Source organism: Strix uralensis, chromosome 6 (genome assembly GCF_047716275.1).
Source record: "Strix uralensis isolate ZFMK-TIS-50842 chromosome 6, bStrUra1, whole genome shotgun sequence".
Lineage (NCBI taxonomy): Eukaryota > Metazoa > Chordata > Aves > Strigiformes > Strigidae > Strix > Strix uralensis.
In genome coordinates, this window is record NC_133977.1 from 16,731,465 (window position 1) to 16,753,550 (window position 22,086).

General features: G+C 39.6%; 1 protein-coding gene across 2 annotated transcripts in view; it reads right to left on the reverse strand.

Annotated features, from left to right (window-relative positions):
- Positions 1-22,086, reverse strand: part of PARD3B (par-3 family cell polarity regulator beta) — a 431,714-nt gene that overhangs the window by 45,392 nt on the left and 364,236 nt on the right. For both annotated transcript variants that reach the window (XM_074872992.1, XM_074872991.1), the window contains exon 21: positions 6,121-6,256. In XM_074872992.1, the coding sequence (XP_074729093.1) occupies positions 6,121-6,256 (136 nt within the window). The remainder of the gene's footprint in view (positions 1-6,120; positions 6,257-22,086) is intronic.

The following is a 22,086-nucleotide window of genomic DNA, read 5'->3' on the forward strand; positions in this document are numbered from 1 at the left end:
TAAGCAGCTGTATTTGATTCTATGGTATGTGGGGCACTGGCTTGCTAGGGGTTGAGATGAAGCTGTCATGAAGAAGTACATATCACTGAGGGTAAGGGAAGGTTCAGAGTGCAAAGATTTAGCTTTAGCAACCCCACATGCAAAGGCTCAGTGTTAAAATCTCAATTCTCTTCTACCTTCCCCATGTGATGCTGGCCTGAGATTTGACAGTGTGTACACATGCTCAGGGAAAGTGGCCACACAGTCACCTATCTATGGAATGATCAACAAGTACAGAGAAAACTGTTAAAGCCCATACTGGCAGAAGCTTGCCAAAACCAAAACAAATTGCAGAGACCCAGCTACTGTGTTACTCAGAACTACAGTGAAGCCAGATAGTCTGCCTCTGAAAAGGCTGTTTCTGTGCCATTCAATTATGCCCCAAAGGATAAAAGCTGCAGAGCTGTGGCCTGTGTGCACAAATGCAGTAACTGTTCAGCACACTACGTAGCATGGATTACCTGTTCACGAACTCCCCTCATCAATATAAGTACTAGTTAGAGATCTGCTTCTTGCCTCCCTAAAGATATTGGCAAATTAGGAAAAAAACATGAAACAGAAAACCTCTAGGACCCTTCATATCATATCAACATGATCTGTGGCAGCTGTCATGATCTCCGTGATGCTCCACTCAAGTTCTCTGTTTGAGCAACACCAGAAAGAACCTCTCCTAACTGCAAGGGACACAACCGCTGGCACATGTGTTAATGTGGAACCTCTCAGTGCTGTGAGCCTGCAAGGACAGCCACAGCCCAGCAGCACCACATGTTTTTGTCTGATTTCCTTCAACTACTTGTATGAAGTAAGAGAAATGCTTAGCATGTTTGTCCTCCTCAGAATTAACCCCACTGTGTTGAAATACAACAAAAAGCAGCTGTGTGATGAGGTACCTTGTGGAATAGATGGCATGATATATTTCTGGAATTCACATAATATTGTAGGGTATAAACAGTACCAGTGGGCTTTGATAAGACAACATATGGCACCAGAACTGTTTCCCTTGGTAAATAAGAGTGTGTACATAGTGTTAGCATGAAGACATGAGCATTTCAGACTCCCCTCTGGTTCAGATAATCTATGCCAAATTCAACCTTTGTATAAGTAGGAATGACTCCAAACAAGTTATAAGAGTCACTCTTTATTACTAGTATTAATGGAATTGAATTTGGCTCTCCTTGCATGTGCCATTTGGAACAGTTTATTTTTCACATGAGGTTTGGCAGGGATTTCTCCAAAATAATTTCCCCCCAAACCTACCCCCAAAAGCCAGCCTGTAAATTTCAAAATCCCTCTGCTTAGTTTGAACAGCTCTTTAGAATACACCCCGATCTGAAATCTTCATTATACAGAGATAAGTAGTGACCATAAAAAGTTCTTGATTGGTAAGTTAATCATACATCCTAATAAAATGTTTTACATACTCTCTTAATTAGTACCTTAATAAGATATACAAAAATACTTCCGATCCATGGTTTTCAAAGCAGCTATACTTTAAGTAAGTTATTGTCTTTTTATTATTATTTTTTAAATTCAGTGTTTTCAACTAATAGCCTGTGGGCTCAGAAAGTCTGGAATTCACAGCAGTTTCTGCTATATGGTTTCACATAGTACATAAAATTGTCAGCTTCTCCCATTGCGCTAGAAGACAGGAATGTTATTATTCTAGAAGTTGGAATTTTGGTTTCTAACCATGGTCCAACACAAACGTCTGTGCATTTTGGGAACCTAACCTATCTGAAATGCAACATTCTGAACCTGGAATTAATTGATCATGAAAAGTAAAAACAGCTCCTTATTCATCCTGAAGCAAGCCTAAAACCCTTTGACACATTATGGAAAAATAATGCAGTTCTTAACGCTCCTTTTTTTTGTTCTGGTTGATTTTTAGGCTTGGATCCCTGCCAGCCACACAATAAAGTACTTGGCCTTTAACACAGACAGGCATGATTCTTCTTTCATACTCTCAACTGGGAACTGACAAAACTCAGTACATTACAGCTTTGTTTCAATTGAAATGTTCACAGCTAGTATCCAGAGACAGGTTTTCTTATATCTTTAGGTCATTTCTCAGCTTCCAAAAATGATCTGCAAATACAGAAATGGCTTTTAGAACCACTTAACATAAGGCTTGGTACAGTGAACCTGAGGTGGTCACTAACAAGTAAAGAACTATTTGCAGTGTGGCCGGTGTTACATGCAGTCCTTGAATGTACATTAAAAAGATAAAGTTTCAAGGATTTACTACCACCCTGAAGGAAAGAATTGATGTTTTAAGTAACTGGATTTGTACAAAGTCTGTAAGACAATCCAAGTAAATCCTCAAATAGATGATTAATTCCTCATTATTTAAATGCCCTTAAATGCAAGTGCAGATACTACTGACTTCACAGCTTTGTCTTGACAGCTCCTTCGCTATTTCTCATGATCTGCTATTAGTCTGTGAGTCTCAAGCCCTGAAAGAGAGTGCCCCATGAAAAAGACCTCAAACTCTAGGGAGACTAAGTTCTTGCAGCTTATTGCTTACATAGTTCTCTCAGGGTCTGACTGATAACTGCAGTATATGATAATACTACATAAACATATTATGCCTCTTCCTGTAGACCTGGATTAGGTTTGTATAGGATATGTTCATGAACATTTTGACTATCTGATGTCCCACTAAGACATGAGTATGTACGTACATGCTCTGTCTTGAGCTGATACTTCCCCATATAGCCTAGCTGTTTGAAAATTTTAGGGTAATCTCACATTATACTGACAACAACAGACATTAATTTTCCTAGACAGTATTTATACTTATCATCAGCCTGTCCTTTGGTCAACTAGCTGAGGTTTACTTTAAGCCTTGTGATCCACCCTACAGAATTTGGCTTATCATTTATCCTAGTTATAAACCTGAAAGGGGGGTGGCGGGGATGGGGAGGAGTCCAAAAGGATGCAAAACTCCACAACAAACCAAAGCACAAAGGAACTGGAAAAGAATTTCAAAGGATCTGGCTCTATAGCACAGACAGTGCTATATACATGTGTCTGTGTATGGAGATACACTAAACTGAATTATTCAGTTACTTACAAAAAGAAAAAGAACAGACTGTGGGGAAGGGAGAGCAGAATGAAGGCGCAAAAGAGCAAAAAATTCATCCAGCAACAGATGAGAAGAGCAGAGGAGAACTGGAAAATGGATGCAGGGGGGAGGAATGGATGACGAGAGAATAGCAGGCCTATTTAAAATGAATTTTTGACCTTATTTTTAAAACATTTATGGATCCCAATTGCCTGTCATGAGATCATTTTCCCTTACAATGCTAGCTTTTCAGCCGGCTCTGCACTTTAACTTGATTTATCCCACTTTAAAAAAAAATGGATTGTTAGAAATACCCCTTCTATTAGAAATTCTGTCCCATTACAGTGTCAGCTAAAGGCCACTTGTCAATGTCAGCTTTATCAGATAGAAATTTGACTCATGAGTTCTCAGATACTTTTTTGGAGGACAAGACCCAGGGTCCATTTCTGAGGCTGTTGATTTGTGACAGGATAGTGTCTTCTCAGATTATCCTCTGTTATTTCCCAACTTATCTGCATGTTTCATGAGATGGTGGGAAATGATTACAGCTGTGGCTGTACATTAGAAAGACATCTTATAGGAAAGCTGGCTTAGGTTAAACAGCTGACTGACAAAAGCATAGAAAGAACTAATTGAGTATTAAAAATACATAGGGAGACCCAGCATCTCCTTTCCAGCTGCAGTTTTCCTTGGTGCCATAATCTCCTGTGGGAAGGAAAAAAACTTATACCAGAAGGTTTTCCTCCTCCTCAGCTGTCCGTCGAATCTTTAAAGAAAGACCTGACATCCTGAAGATTAACGTAAGTTTTTATTTATTTACCACTATGCAATTAGTTATCAACATGTCTCTTCACTGATGAGTAAAGGTGGAAAAAATCAGCTGTTGTTCAATCTGTGTTACCACAGTACTGCTGAGGGTCAGCAGCCTGAGGTGGGAAGGATGACATTGCTTAAAAAATATAGAGGACTCTCCTGGCAAGATGCTTTGAGACATTTGTTTTCTTTTTAATATTTTGATTCTATTTTTGTTCCTTCTTTTCTGTCTGAATGGATTGATGTAACATATGTATTTTAAGGGTAAAACTACATGTAAGAGTAGAAATTTCAGCCAGGAGTCGAAAGAGAGCAAGCTGCGGCCACAGTATTTTCCAGACTGAAATACAGTGCCTATGAAAGAAAGGCTGGGTGGATCAATGGATGATATTGTTGCAGTGAAGAGACCAGAAGTCTTTGAAATTTGCAAACCGCTTCAACAAGAGGAACTGTTGCAGCAACAAACTTCAGAGTATTAAAGCCCTCAAGGTAAACTCTGATTTTTGAGCAGACTACCATTTCTCACAACAAAAACACTTAAAAATATTCTGCAATGGAGGAACAAAAAGAAACAATCCTGGTACCACTATTATTAATCAGTTCAAGATTGAGATACTTAATGCTCCTTTTCAGGTGCTCTGATTAAGAACAACTTGCCTCACAGGAAAAGCAAAGCTTTGGAAATCAGTAATCTCTGAGCATTACACCTAATAGGAAAGGCTTAGAAAGGATTACCTAGAAGAAACCTTTGTGAATATTAGGAAACTACACTGGACCATAAATCTCAACCTCCTCCAAGGATCAATAAAGCTTTATCAGTTTCATAGAAGAAGTAGGCTGCTGAAGAGGCTCAGTCTGGGGTCTCTGTCAGGACACTTACCACACCACACAATTTTAACAGAAAGACACATTTGATGCATATTCTCACTTCAGTTTACAAAAGCTATTCAGAAGAAGAATGGCAGCTACACAAATTACCACATTTGGGTCACAAATTTAAGGCAGTAGACTGAAGTTAACTGTTCTAAGGAAAGAACTATTTTGCTGAAGGTGACACTTTTGGTAATTGAATCAGAATAATATATACAAGAACATTTTTGGGGTTAATGAACAAATATATGATAATTTATGTAAAAACAATTCTTTTAACTCTGCCTCTCTGCGACTGCAGTAAAGTCTAGTCTTGCGTAGGATTTTCTTGGACTACAACTCCAATCATTGAAGATTTCACTTCAGGATTCACACTGATAGTTTGGAGGACATTAAAACCAACAATGTTAGTTCAAACTTCAGGTGTATCTAGATTCTTAAGATGTTAACATAATTCGGTCTCTTTTTAAACTAAAATTTTAAATTTAGCATAAATTGCATCTTATCAAAGTTACATTTTTGAATGCTGGTTGATTATAATTACTTCTAAAGAGACAGATTCCAACTCTGAAACCTGCTCAGGTAGAGCTCTTGAGCACCACAGTTGTGATCCCATAGACTACAGCTGTTGCATTTATGTAATGCATTCAAAAATCTGGCACTGTTGATTTAATCTCTGGTTCTACAATAGGTTACTCTTCAGTAGTGGGGTAGATAATACGTTTCTGTGCAATGTGACTCCTAGATGTAAAACAGGGCATACAGCAAGTCTGTAACAGTTCTATAGTGTTGGTAGAACATTTTAAGATCTTTTGATGGGAGAGGAGCAAATGATTCCATTTTTCACTTTCTAAAAGTTACCAAGGATGTATCTTAGCCAGATTGCTACTGTGCAGTGTGCAGAAGGAAGGGCAGGAGCAGACGTGCCTCTATTTCCTCCCTCTCACTGTGCAGCTAAGCACAGTGAGTCTGCTCTTCAATGCTCTCGTTAACCCAAGGAATCACTGGATGAACTGCCAGAGCACCACAAATCCTGCTGAAAAGCCTTGATGCTACCACATGTGACAAAGTCTGGCAATGACTACATATCCTGGGTCTAAAGACTGTAAACCTGGGCCTAAATCAAACACAGAGAATGGACAAGTTACTTTTAGCCAAGTTTTCATGTTATGAATGTTTTCTTTGGTGGGCTGGCATTAAGGATTTCTCTATTTCTACAGTCCTCCCAAATTCACGTTAAGCTGAGACAAAATTTCTGGAAAACACAAACAAATCAGCACCTTCTGCTAACCCTGAATGCTGCAAAAGCACTTTGCATCACATTGTGGACCTACCCAACGCTGGTCGTAATCAGATGGCTGTGTTCTTCCTTCATCATCCTCATAGAAAGGTAAGCCTTCTCGCCTGGCCTGATGGTACTCCTTCCGTAACTTCTGGATACGATCAGCATTCCCACCACCTGTGCAGCCACTGAGAAAAATAAAAAATGCTAAATAAAACTCATATGTACACACACCAGATACCCATATAAGCACACACAGAATTGCCACACCTGAGACAAATAGATTATGAATGTTTGATTCTCCTGACTTGCATAGTTCCCACCGGCCCATATCACCCTTATTTTTGCTTGCTTCTATTAATAAAGCTGCTAATTGTGAACTTGATCTCCATTTTGAAAAAAGGCTGTCCCTGTCCAAAGAACTTAACAATTCCAGTACAAGACAAGAGACAACAGATGGATGCAGACAGATGGGGGAGCACAAGGAAACTTTTAAAATTCCTATGAGCAGCTATAAATGGCTATCATATTTTAATAATAATGATGATGATGATGATGATGATAAGCTGCCAAAAAAATGTTTCCTTTTGCTCCCACGCTAAATGTGGAATTTCCCTAAAATTACATTTGTTCAAGGTAAAGAATAAACTATATTCAGAGAAGCACAGAAAGAAGTTTTATCTCATAAAAAACATCCTCCCTCCCAATTATACAATGAACTAAAACATCAGCCATGAAAATACAGGGGAGGCAAGAGATGGGAAAGCACACTATCAAATCTTGACACCATTTTTTAAAGCAGTAATTAAATAGTAATCCATTTAGTAATCCACAGTGACTCACTTGTATGATGAACTACATACACTGCAAGCTCTGTGGTATAGCTAGTGGAGTTCCTTAGTTTATCAAGTTAAACACATGCCTGTCTTTGACGATTTTGACCCTGGTGAGCTTTCCAAAATCTTACAGCTTGACCTGTACAACTGTGGAAGCTCAAGCTATACATGGAAAGATTAAAAAAAAATCCTGAAAATGCCTAAGAATTCAAAAAAATTCAGCCACTTTTAAAATGAATAAATTAAAAGTTTCTTGCAGCTATCTCTAGGCCTGCTCTAGTCAGCACTGACTGTATGGCTCAGTAGCATTTACTGGCATTCACAGGGAATTCTCATAGAATTTATTTGTGGCCGCTTCTAAACTCAGACCATTGTTATTGCAGCACATCATCATATATTTTCTTAATCTGCAACCTTAACTCTACCTCACCAACGATGGGCTACAGAGTTACAGATTTATTCACATGAGCACAGACTCTGTGGAGCATCTTGTCACACTGCACTCCACTATAAGTATGTCACAATCTAGGGAAGCCTTTTATAGAATTTGTGTAGCAAACTGAATTTGGAAAGCACATACAAAAGACTGGACATAAACCTATCAGTTCAGTAATAAGTAACTTCAAGTATCTAATAGCAATCTAGATTGGTTGGAAATTAATTACCAATGAAGGGAAATTCCATAGAGGGTGCAAATGCAACTGAATATGCAGCCAGGACTGGAAATGTTTACTTGCAGTATCAGTACGTTTCCACGAAAAATCAAACACTTAAATTACTTGCCTTCCCTGGATCCTCAGTTATCCAGACCCTCTACTCTACAAAGTCCCAGAGGTTTCAAGCTTCCCTGGCTGATTTACTGAACTCTTCCAGAGCATACAAAATTTTTCTCATGATCTGCCAAGACAGTGCAGAAAGCGTGCACAAACTCTGGACTACTGAGGAAAAAACCCAGTACATTCCCGTTTCCCCTTGATCGCTTCCACAGATAAATGCCTCCTTCCTTGCATGGATTCTTGTCAAATACTGGAGAACCATTTCCAGTTTGCAAAACACTGGAATTGAGGACTAGATAACGGGGGCTATCATTTAAAACAGAGAAGCTTGGTCCACAGCTCATGAGCAATACAATACCTGTGAAATCCCCTGACTTTACTTGTGAGTACAGATAACGCATTTAATTAGGGCTGCTAACATACAGATAAGGCCCAAAGTATTGTCCCTGTTGCTTTGCCAACACCATTACCCAAAGCAGCATTAGCTAAGAGAGGGAAATACAGGCAACAGGTCTAGTTTGATTTCAGCCGACCAGGCTCCCTGCAGCTCTCTGCAAACTGTGTTAGTTAGCACCTGCCACCAGTGGCCTAATAGCCACATATCGACCTTCTACCTCCGGCTATTGTGGCCGAAGAGGTAATCTGAAAATACCATATAGGTTTTTGGGTTTTTTTGTTTTGTTTAGTTTTTCATTTTTAAAATGAAATTTGAGATTGATATATTGTAAGAGGCAGTAACAACAGCCTGTGCTCCATTTGCTGCAGAACTCCAGTAGGAGAACTTCCTTCTGCTTAAATCCATCTAGCCAGCAAGTGGAAGTGGGTGCTGCAGAGAGCAAGCTAATTATGTATATTAAAAGACTGGGCCTGACAGCTCTTTCTATGGCAAACCTCTGCCACACTGTATTAAAGTACAACCCCTAACCATGGGAATGAGTAGAAATGTTTGAATGAAAGATAGCAGCACATGGAAGTTATCCATCTGGATTAGTGCGAAAACACAAGTATAATCTCTGTGGAAACAAGCAGCTCCATGAAGTCTGATTTCCTGTGCTTTTCTCCTGTGGGTTCTCTGATGTCCAACAACGGGACTGAGTTCACACTGCAGTGTTTCTCCTCAGCAAGGGCATTTGTCTGGGCCTCTCTAGAAGGCTGCTTATTTTCATGAAACTCAGTGATCCAGTATCTTTTGAACATCGAATCACCTGTCAAGTCTGGTCAAAAATGGCCAGCAGGTTCAGAATTTGCTAGAAAGGGGGGGGGGGGGGAACAGGTTGGAAGACAGTCGGTCAGTACATCAGCTTCATTTTTTCAGAAAACAGTTAAAGCTCCACAGCTCTCTTTTTGTTTGTTTGTTTGTTTTGTTTTGTTTCCTCCACCACTGTTTATAGGCACAAATGTAAAAGACACTGGCTTTTGAAAGAGTGGCATTCTGTCTTACCATGAAAGTTTTACCCACTCCTGAGTAATGTGAGATGAATATGATGCCCTGTGCAATGCTCATTGAAACAGTTCTGAATTTCAAGTTGGCTCCTGACAATTATGTGAATATATGAACCACATTCAAACTCACCAGATGAATTCAATCAGCACTGTGCAAATATCGCATACATAATCTATTAGTTTACCCCAAAGAAACTGAAGCATTGAATTCAAACAGAATGAAGTCATCAGTAATAAAAAAAAGAAACTGATAAGGCAATATTAAAAAAAACAACACAATTTTCTAAGATTTGCAGAGAAGATCATACATTGACTGTAAACTATTCTCCCATCTGCCTATAAAGACATAATTAAAAAATATTGGTTTGATCAGATAGCAGTTCTCAGACAGGGAAACAGCAGATGAATACCAGTTTAAATGTTTTGGATGCATGACTATTTATACTGAAAAGGAACCTGAGATTACAGAAGAAATATAAAAACAATACTCCAATCAAAGTCAATTTATATTAAGGAGACTTACTGAAGCTTTTCACCAAGCCTGGTCAGTACAGCAGACAGATTTCTTTTACAGTAGCTTCACATTTAATGTAGTGCTCCCTCCTTGAGGAGATATAAATATTACAGTCCTCATCATATCTACAATTCTGTGCACAACTCACTTCCCTGACACGGCTCCCTGCGCTATACATTCTTTGGAGAACTGCACAACCACACATTTGCCACTCCCCTCCACCACCACGTGTGCCCAGGCTCTAACATTTAATCTACCCATGGACTTCTCCATTGTCATGACAAGACTGTAAGAGAATTGTCCACTCTGCATTACGCAATTGATTTCAGAATGATTTCCTAAAATTCTGCTACATGTAAGGAGACTGATTCAGAAGCAGCTGACACTGGGATAGAGCCTGAAGCTTTTGGGAGAAGTTTTTAAATAAAAAAACTCATGGGGGAAAAACCTCTGAGAAACTTTACAAAAAGTTTAACGAAGACTCAGACGCTGATTTCAAGTAACAGTAACAAAACCTATCCAAAATCCAAAGCCACAAACAATCTTAAAAAAAGTTCAACAGTTCTTCGAATAAGCCGCACACACTGCAAGGATTTTTTTTTTGGAAGTAGGAAAAAAAAAAAAAATCTTATATGAACATTCAAAAGAGGAAAAAGCACGTTCCTGTCAGCCATTCTGTAGTTTTGCTAGAGACAATCCTTACAAACCAAAGCTTTCTTCTGGCCTGGGAGAAAGGCAAAAAAAAAGTCTGAGTGATCATTCTAACCTGTGCTACTGGGGCTGTACTACCAACTACATAAACAACTGCCAGAAATCACCATCTTCTGCTGTGTGCCTGAATCTGTCAGAGGCACTATACAGGTTCCACCTTGCCCATTGCGACTGTAAAGGGACCTGCTAAGAAACAGCCACTCAACCGATACAGTTGGAATAGGCATCCCAAAACAAAAAGGAAACCATAATTTGGCACAGATTTAGCTTCAAGCTACCTCTAACATTAGGTAAAATATGACTGTGAAATTTAATCCTGTCATCTCTGAAGAGATAGATGAACAAGCACCACAGCAATAACATTATATACCCAATATGACAGACAAGTTATTTTTTTCAACGAATCAAAACATCATCATCAGTACTTAATACATATGGCTCAAGTTTTGCACAATAAAATCTCCCCTCTGTTCTTCCTATGAGTTGCTAATCTGAATTTCAATAATTCAGGTTAAAAATGACATTTTTTAAATTAGTGACTTCTTACAGCAGCTCTCTGGATAATACAAAATTAAAAACAAGTGTTGCACGTACAGAGTAAGATGAACCACTTAAAGCTGTATATAAGCGTACATTTAAAGAGGCAATAAACATTTTGTTTCCAGTGGTTTTCCTAAACACGTTAATATTGCACAGGGTTTTTTTGCCAGCCACTTCTTTCCAACACTGATTTCACCCAGCTGACTGTCAGCCTCTAAACAAACAACTGGTGCTTCCAAGTTTAAAAAAAAAAAAGGAAAAGAAAAATTATTCTTTTAGCGGATTTTCCATTAACAAACAAATCCAAGACAAAACATGATTCACAGACTCATGAGTATGGACAATCTTCCATTCACTATCTGCTATAAAACAAAACTAATTTTATATACTAAAAGGAACATAGTGGTCTGCAAAGATATACAGTATAAGGGAGTCCAACAGAGCATGTAAGAGTATCTTTCAGTTAGGATGAAGTTTTCATTTTGAAGTTATAACAAATAAATGTAAGTACGCTACTCTCAGTTTCAGCCCTTGTCTTTCTACCCTGAAGTATTACATTGCTTATGAAGATATTTCTGCAATCTCAATAGTAAGAGGGAATAAAAAGAATGGTGGGAAGCGATAAAAAGAAAATCAATGATAAGAACATTATTCTACAATATTTCAGCTTTCATCTTTGTCAACCACCAAGAGAAAAAGAGTTTGGGAAGAAATGAACATTTGTTGTTTTCATATGCACTTGAGTAAATGAATGATATTGCAATGAAAGACTTGTCAGAACTACCTTGTTGACACCACTGATACTGTCTTGCAGGCTCAGGAATCATCTTTGATGTTCAGCCAGAGCCAGCCTGGGTTTTGGCTATATACACTCCATGCTGAGGACCCAACTTAAGAATGATGTCTTTGTAGCTACTGGAACCATGAAAATGGTTTTACTGGTCTCCATACACTTGTTTTCTTCCTCTGGGCAGGCATATACTCTATGTATACACAATTACTGTCTTTATCAATGGAGAGAGGCCCCAGTAGGACACTTGATTTGGAAACCTGTACAAAGTGACCAGGAGGAAAACTTTGAGCCCAGTTGCATTTAGACATAGATGGGCTGACATGAGAAGCATTAGATTGATATGTTTTTCTGTATCTACACGTACATAAATACATATGAAGTCAAGAATCATAAATAAACTACAGGAAAAGAAACTACACTGAAGAAGCTATTTATGCTTGAGTTTATTTGACTTGTATACTAAAGTCCCAGAGTCTTAATCTGCTTCACAGTATTTAAAAGTCGTAACTGTGCTTCAATGGAACATAGACTGCCACCTTTCAATTCTTTAGGCTAACATAAAAGCAGTACAACCACTTCTCTCCAAAAGGTCAAAGACTCCTAGGGCAGCACATGACTACCATTTGTCTGGATGTAAATTGAGTCCTATTGACCCTGTAACATCACTGCTGACCTCTTGACATTAGGAGCTTAGTGGAAAGAGAGAAGATGATATTCTTAGGTTCCTACAGACTCATTAGGAAGCAAGAAGGAAAGAGAACCTTGCATGATATGAACTAGCAGTGTCATTCTATCCCTATATAGCTCATAATATGTTTAAAGAAGCCTCAAAAGAACAATTTCAAGATTGTGACCAACAGTTTTGTTCACTTTCAGTTTTTCCAAACTGTTTATAAAATATCTCTCAGTGTCTCGACATAAAGCATCCTTTTATGTTTCCCTCCTTTCACATGACACACAACACCTTTTCCTGTTTGTCATGGCAGATGGCCTAGACATTCAGATGAGCATCATCTTTTCAATCCAGGCCACTTTTCATCTCCATTACTTTCCTTTATAACTTATAGTTGACTACAGCTGGCCAGAAATAATGGGAGGTACAGCCTAATTTCTTGCTTTATGGAAATAAAATTGGCACACTGAGGTTTAGCATCACGGTAACAGCAGATATGGTATGTGCTACTCTAACAGAAACAAGTTATTTGCAATCAAGTAGGAAAGAAAGAAAAAAAGGGGACATTTTCTTGTTTGTACCCAGCTTGTCATCTTTACTTCAAAGAAAAGACATTTTTTTCTATTCTTCTGCTCAATATCTTGTGCCTCATCAAGTAAGGCAATCACCAGAATTTAACAAATAATAAAAAAAAGATGCCTTACAGTTCAGGCTGGTTAATGGCAATGTCTGTTTCTGGCATGTGACCAGTTTACTGCTGTCTTGTTGATCTGAGATGTGCACGTGTCTCCGAAGGGCTAGGAAAGCAGGGAGATTAGGGACTCAGCTGCTGACAACAACCAAACTCTCTATAAACAATACACAATGAAAATAATGAAAAACAGATTTTCCTGGTATTTTCAGTAGCCTCTAGACAATGCAACAGTTTCTGGTTTCTTCACTAAAGATGATATCAATTATGCCTTTTATCCATCATGCAGAAGTCATGTGTGAGGCATAATTGAGGGCCTTCTCTCCAAGGTAATTTCTTCTGGATTTACACGGCAAAGTACTTAAATTGCCTTTTTTGGCACTTTGTATTACACCACAGCTTGGGAGGGGGTATTCTACTTTACTGATGTAAAGCAGCTGGCATATTTACAACAGATAGGTCACATCAACACAGAGCAGACTTTCAGTCCTCCGAACTCCATTTACAGCAGCTTTAACAATTCAACAAAGCAAATTCTGAATGCTAAACTCTTGTGTGGAAATGTAGCTCTATTTCTTAATGGCTATCACACCTGCCTGCAATTGGCAGCTAGTTTTTTTCACTTGCAGACTATTGCTTTTTGCACTACAGTTTATTAAACTTATCGCTAAAGCTGAAATAATAAGTACTTTACAGACTTCCAATGAATTAGCCATTCAAGAGTCCCTCAGGAATTCCCTTTAGCACACACAAAGCAAAGGCAGGAGGGAGAGAATGTGACAATTCAGTGCAGTCTTAATTTCTGCGCTCCCTTGTGAGGGAAGAATGAAGGATCTAAGAATTCGCTCACAGTAGATGCTGCTGCCCATGTTCTAAAACATATTTTGTTGAAAACTACAAAGCCCAGAGTAACTATCCGTTTTCTCCCAGAAATTACCTCTCCAAGTTTCACACTAGAGACTATATCCTGCTTTTCATTACACACATGCAAATCTATGCTACTGGCAGAGTGGCAGCATCTAATCCTCTAGGTGGTTTGTTTTTATAATACTTGGCCTAGGTAGAAATGAGGTAGAAATCTCAACCTCAACTCAAAAAACAGAAGTCTCAGTGTCTCTAATCCTGTTACAGATATAGTTTATATTTTAAAAGAAAAAAGAATTGATTTATACCATGTGCAAAGCATCGGGGAAGAGCACAGATCTCACTGCCAAAATGCATTCTTACTATAAAGTTGGGTGTTTTTAATGAATGGTCACTACGAGGATAACATTAATCCAGCATGAGGACTTTTACGGGAAAAAAAATACAAATGTAATTTATCTTTTTTAACTGTCAGCTGCATTTCTAAAGCTTTAAAGTCTGTAGCTTCCAGCGGCCTTTTGTCTTTCTGCCATGGCAGGAATATCTTGGACAGCTGTAAGAGCTTTGTAAGCTATCTTTCTCAAAATCCATTAGCTAATTCAAGGAACCTAATTAGAGCTGCCATTTTGATGGAGCATATTGAACGCTCTGTATAAACTAGTAACACCATCAATGTTTATTAAAAATTGCAAGAACCAAAGCTCTCAGTTCCATATAAATATTAATGGACAGTTACACAATACTTATTGAAATACAGACAGCGTTATGTCCACAGAAATACACACAGGTATACTTACAACCCAGTGTGATGTCTTTATTCACAAAGGCTGAAGTACAGAAGCAAAACCTAGGGACAATTTTACACAAACTGTTGAAAATTGACTGACTTCCATTTACACTATCCTTATGTGCATTAAAGGAAGCAAAGCACACTAAAGATGATTTGTTTCTTGTGTTTTTCCTGAGCAGTGTGCTGACAATTTGGAGTGTATTTTGAGCTTACCTCAAGAATGTACTCCAGCTGGAACTGTTTTATAGCTCCTCTTAAACCAGCCACTCCAATCACCGTACTTTGTAGACATTTACACATATTCCAGTACTACACTGTTTAAGGGCATCCAAAGATTCAAAGGGAATTTGCACTGTAGAGCTAAAACTCAAATTTTGCTGTAGACAGCAACAAAATCGGTGAAAGGGGCCAGACATCTGGAGCAATGCTTTCCTACATTCTGCTGCGTAGAAGCTCAACTGTAATGAAAAAGCAACTTGCAGACAATGATACAACACATGAAATACTGACCATTCTAAGAATATATCAGAGACCTAATTAGGTTAGGCTGTACAAGCATATGCCTTTGGCTGCAGAAATAAAAAGTTTTCTGGCTACTTCACAGCTTCATTTTTAACTCGATACTTCATAAATGGAACTGCAGAAAACCTCATATGTTACCATTTCAATCTGACGTACACTTTCATATGCATCTAACAGTGCCTGGATTCTATTTATATGTACAACTAAATATACGTGCATAGAAAAATCATCAGATTTGCTACAGAAAGACAGCAGATGTTCTTATTAAGCCACTGGCACATGCAAGGTGAAGCATGTAAGCCTTATAAGGAAAGCATCTAACGTTTCAACTACAAGCTAAAGAAAAGCAAAGACAACAAATGAAATTATTTCTAACGTATTTTACTAGCTGCGAGTGCAATGCACAGCAAAATGAAAGCACCGTTGAACATGCTCAAATGACTGTTACAACACATGGGGCTTCTCACAGAGGGGAGTATAATCCATACGCACTCTTTGGAACATTGTAACTCCAATATAATGATCCAAAGTTCACTTCTTCTGAATATATACTAAAATGACACACAAAGCATTTAACAGATGTGCAAGAGAAACGGGCTTAATTATATTTTCTACACTGTAGTAGTGCAAGGGGCTAAAGATTTTATGACAATCTTACCATGGGGACAACCCTGAAGGTAAATTCATTTTAGTTCTCTGATAGGACAGTATTTCCAAACTACAACTGAGATCTGAGCAGTTTCACAGGAACACACTCAAAAGTCAAAACATCAGTTACTACCAGCTTCTCTCAGGAATTATATATGGCAAATCTAGCTTGTGGTTATTGCTCAACAGAAACCCTATCAGATGCTGAAGCGGTTGATGGATTTTGCAAAGTTCTGCTGCCTTCAAGGCCACCCTGCCTACCCTTCCAGCAGCCTCCCTCCTCGGGCACCTCTCCCCTGCACAGCTGGGCTCCTCAGAGCACAGTTGTTTTGTTCACATTTGCAAAGACCAGGGAGTTCATATTCCTTCAACTAGCTTTCATCACAAGTTCCACATCAACAGAATTAAATACTTTATAAGCCAAACTGCATTTTTGAGAAATATTTCTGAATCGGGCCTAAAGTTAGCAGTGTAACTTTTTGTCACGCAGGCAATGGAAGCTCCTGGACTTCCAGACACGCACAGCTTTTCTAGCTCCTTCTTCTCATGGCTGCAGCTCCACCACACCTCTGAAATTACTCCCACTTTTCCACTTGGAGAAGTCAGGGCTGAATTTCAGGTGTTTCAGATTGAAGGTAAGCACTACTCCTTTTCAGTAATTGTTTTGAAAAATGTTAAATTAAAATGGAAAAAAAAAAGTAATGGAATCTTCAAACTACGCACAATCATTTCCGGCTATATCTCACCTGGAAGAGGAAGAACAAGCCTATCTCTCTGCATTTGGCTGGGAAGCCCCAGAAATGCTAAAGCAAGTGTTCTGGTTCAGGCCCATCTCTGTCTCTACAGAATGAATCTCATATGGTTTCAACTGCCATGTTTAGAGACGCACCTTACAAATCCTTTCACATCTGTTTTTGTCTTTCTCCTACACTCCCTGTTCTCATCCTGATGTTCAGAATTCTGCTTTCATACTCTTCAGCCAAGGATGCCAATCTCCTCCACCCATTTATTGGCTTCCCATACAAGCACATCCCTGTCTCATGGGCTGCTCGAGTACAGAAACACCTCCCCTGATGTGCCTAGGTCAGCATCTCTCCTTCCAGCACTCCTTGAGACCCATCTCCCAGAAGCATTTCACAAAGCAGCCTGCCAGTAATGATGAAGCCGCAGGTGGTATGGGACACCCAACAGCACTTCTTCCTTTCTGCACTGGTTCAAATGAGTGTGCTCATGGCTAACACACTAACAGAGCATTAAATTTGCAGTAGCGGTAAACTTCTCTCTACTCTGAAGCACCCACTTATTGTCCACAACTCTACCCTGACCCAGCACCCCTCCTTTGTTCTCCCCATCCTCTAGCTGCTTCAGCAATTCTACTTCTTCTCTATTCCTATTCTTGTCCTACCCCTCCACGGCATTTCTTAGGATTTTGCATTCAAATCATCTCACCCTTTCCCTCCCTGGAAGGTGGGGAATAAGGGCAAGGGGACACCGATCATGCCCCATTCACCTCATCCTTCATTCCTGCACTAGGAACCTCTCTGATCCCTGCAGCCAGGAGAACCTACTACTGGAAAAACATATCTAGGCTCTGGCAGTTCAGGACAAGCACTTTTGGTGAAGTCAGCAGCCAAGTTTCTATCATGTGTGTGGGAAGTACTCTAAATCTTATAACTTAGTCAAATTGTCAGTGTTCAAGGGGTGGCAAAAGGCACAGTCTGGTACAAGACTAGGCTGTGTTCCCTTCCTAAATATAAAGCCCCCATTCCAGCGTATGGAAAGACTACAGCTTCTTATTGAAAGAATCATATGCTTCTTATTTTTACTTTTTACAGAGCCAAAACAACCCCTTGTCTTTTCCCTCCAGCCTGCCCCCCCCCAAACAGCTGTCATCATGTTCCATAAAAATTCAGCTTCAGCACACCTCCTACATAGGCGTTTTCAACCCAACTGGTTGAAGACTGGTTATTAACAGGTGGAAATAAAGGTTTCTAATGGAAGTCAGGCCAGCAACAGCCCTCATACAACCAGGGAGGCCTGGGTTTGTATGACTGTCCTTCTCCCTGCCCTATAGGACTGCATGCTTCCTGGCCCAGCGGCTGGCTGCGTCTTCCTGAAGGCAGCATAAAGCTGGTTTGCTCCTGGCATCTGCGGGATCAGTGCTCCTTAACAACAACCACAACACCTTTGAGGTACAACCTGGTAAGCACACAGTACTCCTGCATGTGCTCCAGATTAAGCTGTAGTCAGCTTAATGAGAGACTTAATTGATGAGTGCTACTTCCTCCACTTGTCCATTAAGATAAGTACAGCACATGGACATTTCAACCCATCAAAGACAAGAAAACGCATTAATTTTGGTTTTCTTAGAGCTGTTAATAAATCTGACACTGTCTGGCAGTTTTCTTCATTTCCTACCATTTGACAGATACTGTGATCACAAGTTACAGAAGATGTTTTTCCTCTGAAATTATCACTCTGGTAATACAAGCCAGAAGGAAACTTTATCAAGATACCAAGAAGCTGGGTATCATTTTTATTTTTAACTTTATGTGGCTGGTTTGTGAATATCTCAATGTGATAAAAAAATAAATTCCATCCAGTACTATTAAACATACATACACACACACAGAGTACAAATGACTGTACTACAGCAAATAATCACACTGTGCATTTATTAGTAAAAGTCAGTATTTCTCTCATATAAACAGTCTGGCTCTACTTAGACCTCTTTACTGTAAGAACGCCTACAACTGTTTTCTTCCTCTTTCTCTCTCTCAAATGGACATTTGTATGGAATAAAGAAAAATCTTCCTTAATAATTTTTCATTACTAATGGCTTTTTTTGGTATGTGTATTTGGGAGGAGGGAAGGCAAAGGGCAGGAAAAAGGAGCTTTAAGTGCTCTGCAAATGATCCTCCTGAATCTGGGCCTCATAAATCCTATCAAATGTTATATTTCATCAATAGGCTGGAAAAGCTTTTTTCTCTGCAATGATGAAGCCTGGCTTTAAAATTTATGGTTTCATTTTAGAAATGGACTATAAAAAGAGTCTGACTTAGCTGTCTATCAACTGTAGCTGACATTAGCAAGTTAGGTGTGGACTTTCAAAGTGTTATATGTATTTTTTATTTATTATACATGTACATACATACATATAGAGAAATATGAGGACATGTATATCACTGTGGGTTTGTACATGCATAAGTACACAGCTGGCTTTTTTAAAAATTTTGTCTTAAAAAACCATTTTCTTCCAATGCAAGAAGATCTGAGATATTCAGCAGATTAGATTGCAAAGTGATAAAAGCGTCCAGACCAGAGTTGGCTCAAAGATCTGCGGCAACACAAGCAAATTGCATTTTGCTGCCCAAATGATCAAGATAAAGTAGTTTATTTTGTTCTCCTTCGTGGAGTGGTAAAATGCAATTCAGCAATGGCAGAGCAAGTTTCAGGGGGAGGCAGGGAAGGTTCCAATACACTGTAGACAAAAAAAGAGGAGAAGGACAGGAAAGGACCAAAAGGTTTTAGGTGGGGGAAGACAAGGCTGATAGATTGGGGCAGAGGGGGTGCAGAGTTTCTGCACCTCTCATGCCTGTGGAGGGAGTGAGACAGATGACCTCTCCTGCCTCTGTGTATCTCTCTAGCTCTACTCCCTTCCACAAGTCCTGGAAACAATTCTGCCTCTCCAAAGAGCCACTCTTACTTGCTCTCCTGCATGCCCTGGGGAAGGAGAGTGCTGAGAATAGGGCTCTGATTCCTGCTGCTGCCACCACTGATGGGAGCCATGTGGGTGCCATAGCTGTCCCCCTACAAGACCAAAAGCTTCCTGTGGCAGCCGCAACAGCAGCTTCCTCAGATGGAAGAGGAGACAGTCTGTGCACGCTGCTGAAACACCCATTCCTCCTCTCCTCCATCATCACCAGAGCTGGAGGTCTGCAGCCAGTGACTTAGTTCTCCTATGCTTAAAAGCAGCCTCAAAGGTAACACTTCTCATAGAAGCATTACTGCTCCCCAAAATCCCCATACTTGTAAAAGAAACTATGTCTAAAATAAAAAAAACCAGATAAAGTGACATAGCTGCAGCCGGAGAAAGTGAAGCTCCGCTCTGAATGTAGGGGAGCCCATGTCTCTCCATCTGCTACAGAAGAACGTAGTTTCCTAACCCAGACAATTAATGATGGATTACATGAAAGCAGCAAATCAGATCATGCTGTTGAGGCTGAAATAAACAGAAGAGCAGTTAATCTAAATCTCATGTGGGATGGTTATTATTGCGTGTTGCCATCGTTGTTGCAGAGTCTGGCTGTAACATCAGTTTTGGTGGCAACACATAGAAAAACCTGAAAGTCCTGTTCCTCATTATAAAGCAAGGAGAAATCCCACCCTGGGGAACATGGTCAAAGCTGACAAGTGAATACTACAGAAAAGGTTTGGGGGGAGCGGTTAATGGTATTCTGAGTTAAGACCAAGAAAACAAATCTCTTCTTCCATTGCCTCTATTTCATAACATGAACAAGACGAATAAACAGAAGAACCCACTATCGATGCTGAGGCTGTGTGTATACCATGGCGTCAGATCACTCCTAAAATTCCCTGTTGGGAGAATATTTGCCAAGGTTCCCATCACCAGCCTGTAAGCAGGTCAGGACCTCAACTGAAGCTCCTCTAACACACCCACTGCAGCGGCCTCTTTGGGCTATTGAAGGGAGCTCACTCTGCTCATCGTGCTCAGTGGTGGCACGTGCCAGCAAGCGATAATCACTCATTTGGTATTTGCAAGCAGGGGAACAGGTAGGGGAAATGCCACCCATCCACGTTCTGCAAATCAAAATGTGTTCTGCTTCTAGCGCTAAGTTTACTGTAAGTATACAAAATACATCGTGCTTACACCAATTTATGGAAATGTGAGGAGCTGAAACTGCCTGTATTTCCACAAAAGGGTATTTGTACTAATGAAAAGTAACTTTATCAAATCTTAATCTACGTACAGCACATCTCTGGAATTCTATATTTTTTTACTAGAAGGAGGCATATAGCAGTGTCACATCACATGAGCAGAAGTTACTTAAAGAACATTTCAAAATGTTTTGGATTCATACAAGCTAACCCCATTTAACAATGAATTTCAGGACACTAAAACAATATTGACATGATAGTGTTTTCAAACAAATACACATCCCACAGCAGATCAAGAATATTTTTTTCCATAGTTTTCCTATATGTTTCTCCTTGAAGGATTCAAAATAATCAAGCAATTCAGCTTTCCCTGTAACTCTTGGACTTTTTCAAACGTGAATTAACTCTTCTATACACAAACATTTTTTTGCCAGTCTGCAAAGAGAAGCTCCTGGCACTGTTCAAATCCTTAATTTTTTCCCTCTTAAAAATCTTTTCATCTGACTTCCCCCTCCCCCCAAAGGATGCATATTTATTTTGTTATTCCTTCTTCTTTCCTTCCCTCCTTATTTCCCCAACTCTTCCCTGAGACTCATCTCTAGCTTTTCTTTTTTCCATATTTTGCTTGAGCTCTTCTGAAACCTTGACCTGTTTACAGAGAAAAACCCACAGAGCTCAAGGGCTAATGTTTTACCCCTTACTCACCACCCCATATCTGGCTGCAGTCAAAAGTAACCAGAATTCATCACCATCAATGGATCTTCAGTGACATGCACTGTATTTGCTCAGATAATGGCTCCATATATTGCCTTTGAAATGAGGGTGTGACCATTACTTAGGGTTATCTTCAAGAGTCAGTAATTGGCGTTGCTGCAGGACATGTTTGGTTCATGTTTTGAAGGCAGACCTGCAGAAAATCAAGCTTTGAAGATTTTTCAGATGGGACTGTGCTCTCAGAAGGATACACAAATATTAACCTAAGCACATCACCTGTGGATTGGGGTAGGCCATTTGCTAGCTGGTTTGGAGCACAGGGGAGGAACAGGCATATGCTGCCTCTGAAAGGTCAGGCAAACACATGAGGGTATCGACCTTTCCAAATTCTGTAGTGAGGGCCAGGCTAAACAATGTAGGCTGGAGTGGCCTCACCTGAGCTTCTGATGGGTATCTTCCTTACCTCCACATAGTTTTGAGATGGCCTTCAGATCTTTCAAGACCACCTCAGGAACACCTGCAGACAAAACACCACTGCAACGTCCCTGTCAGAGATACAACTCTCTTTGCAACAGGCTCTGCACAGATGCATGATAAAAAGACA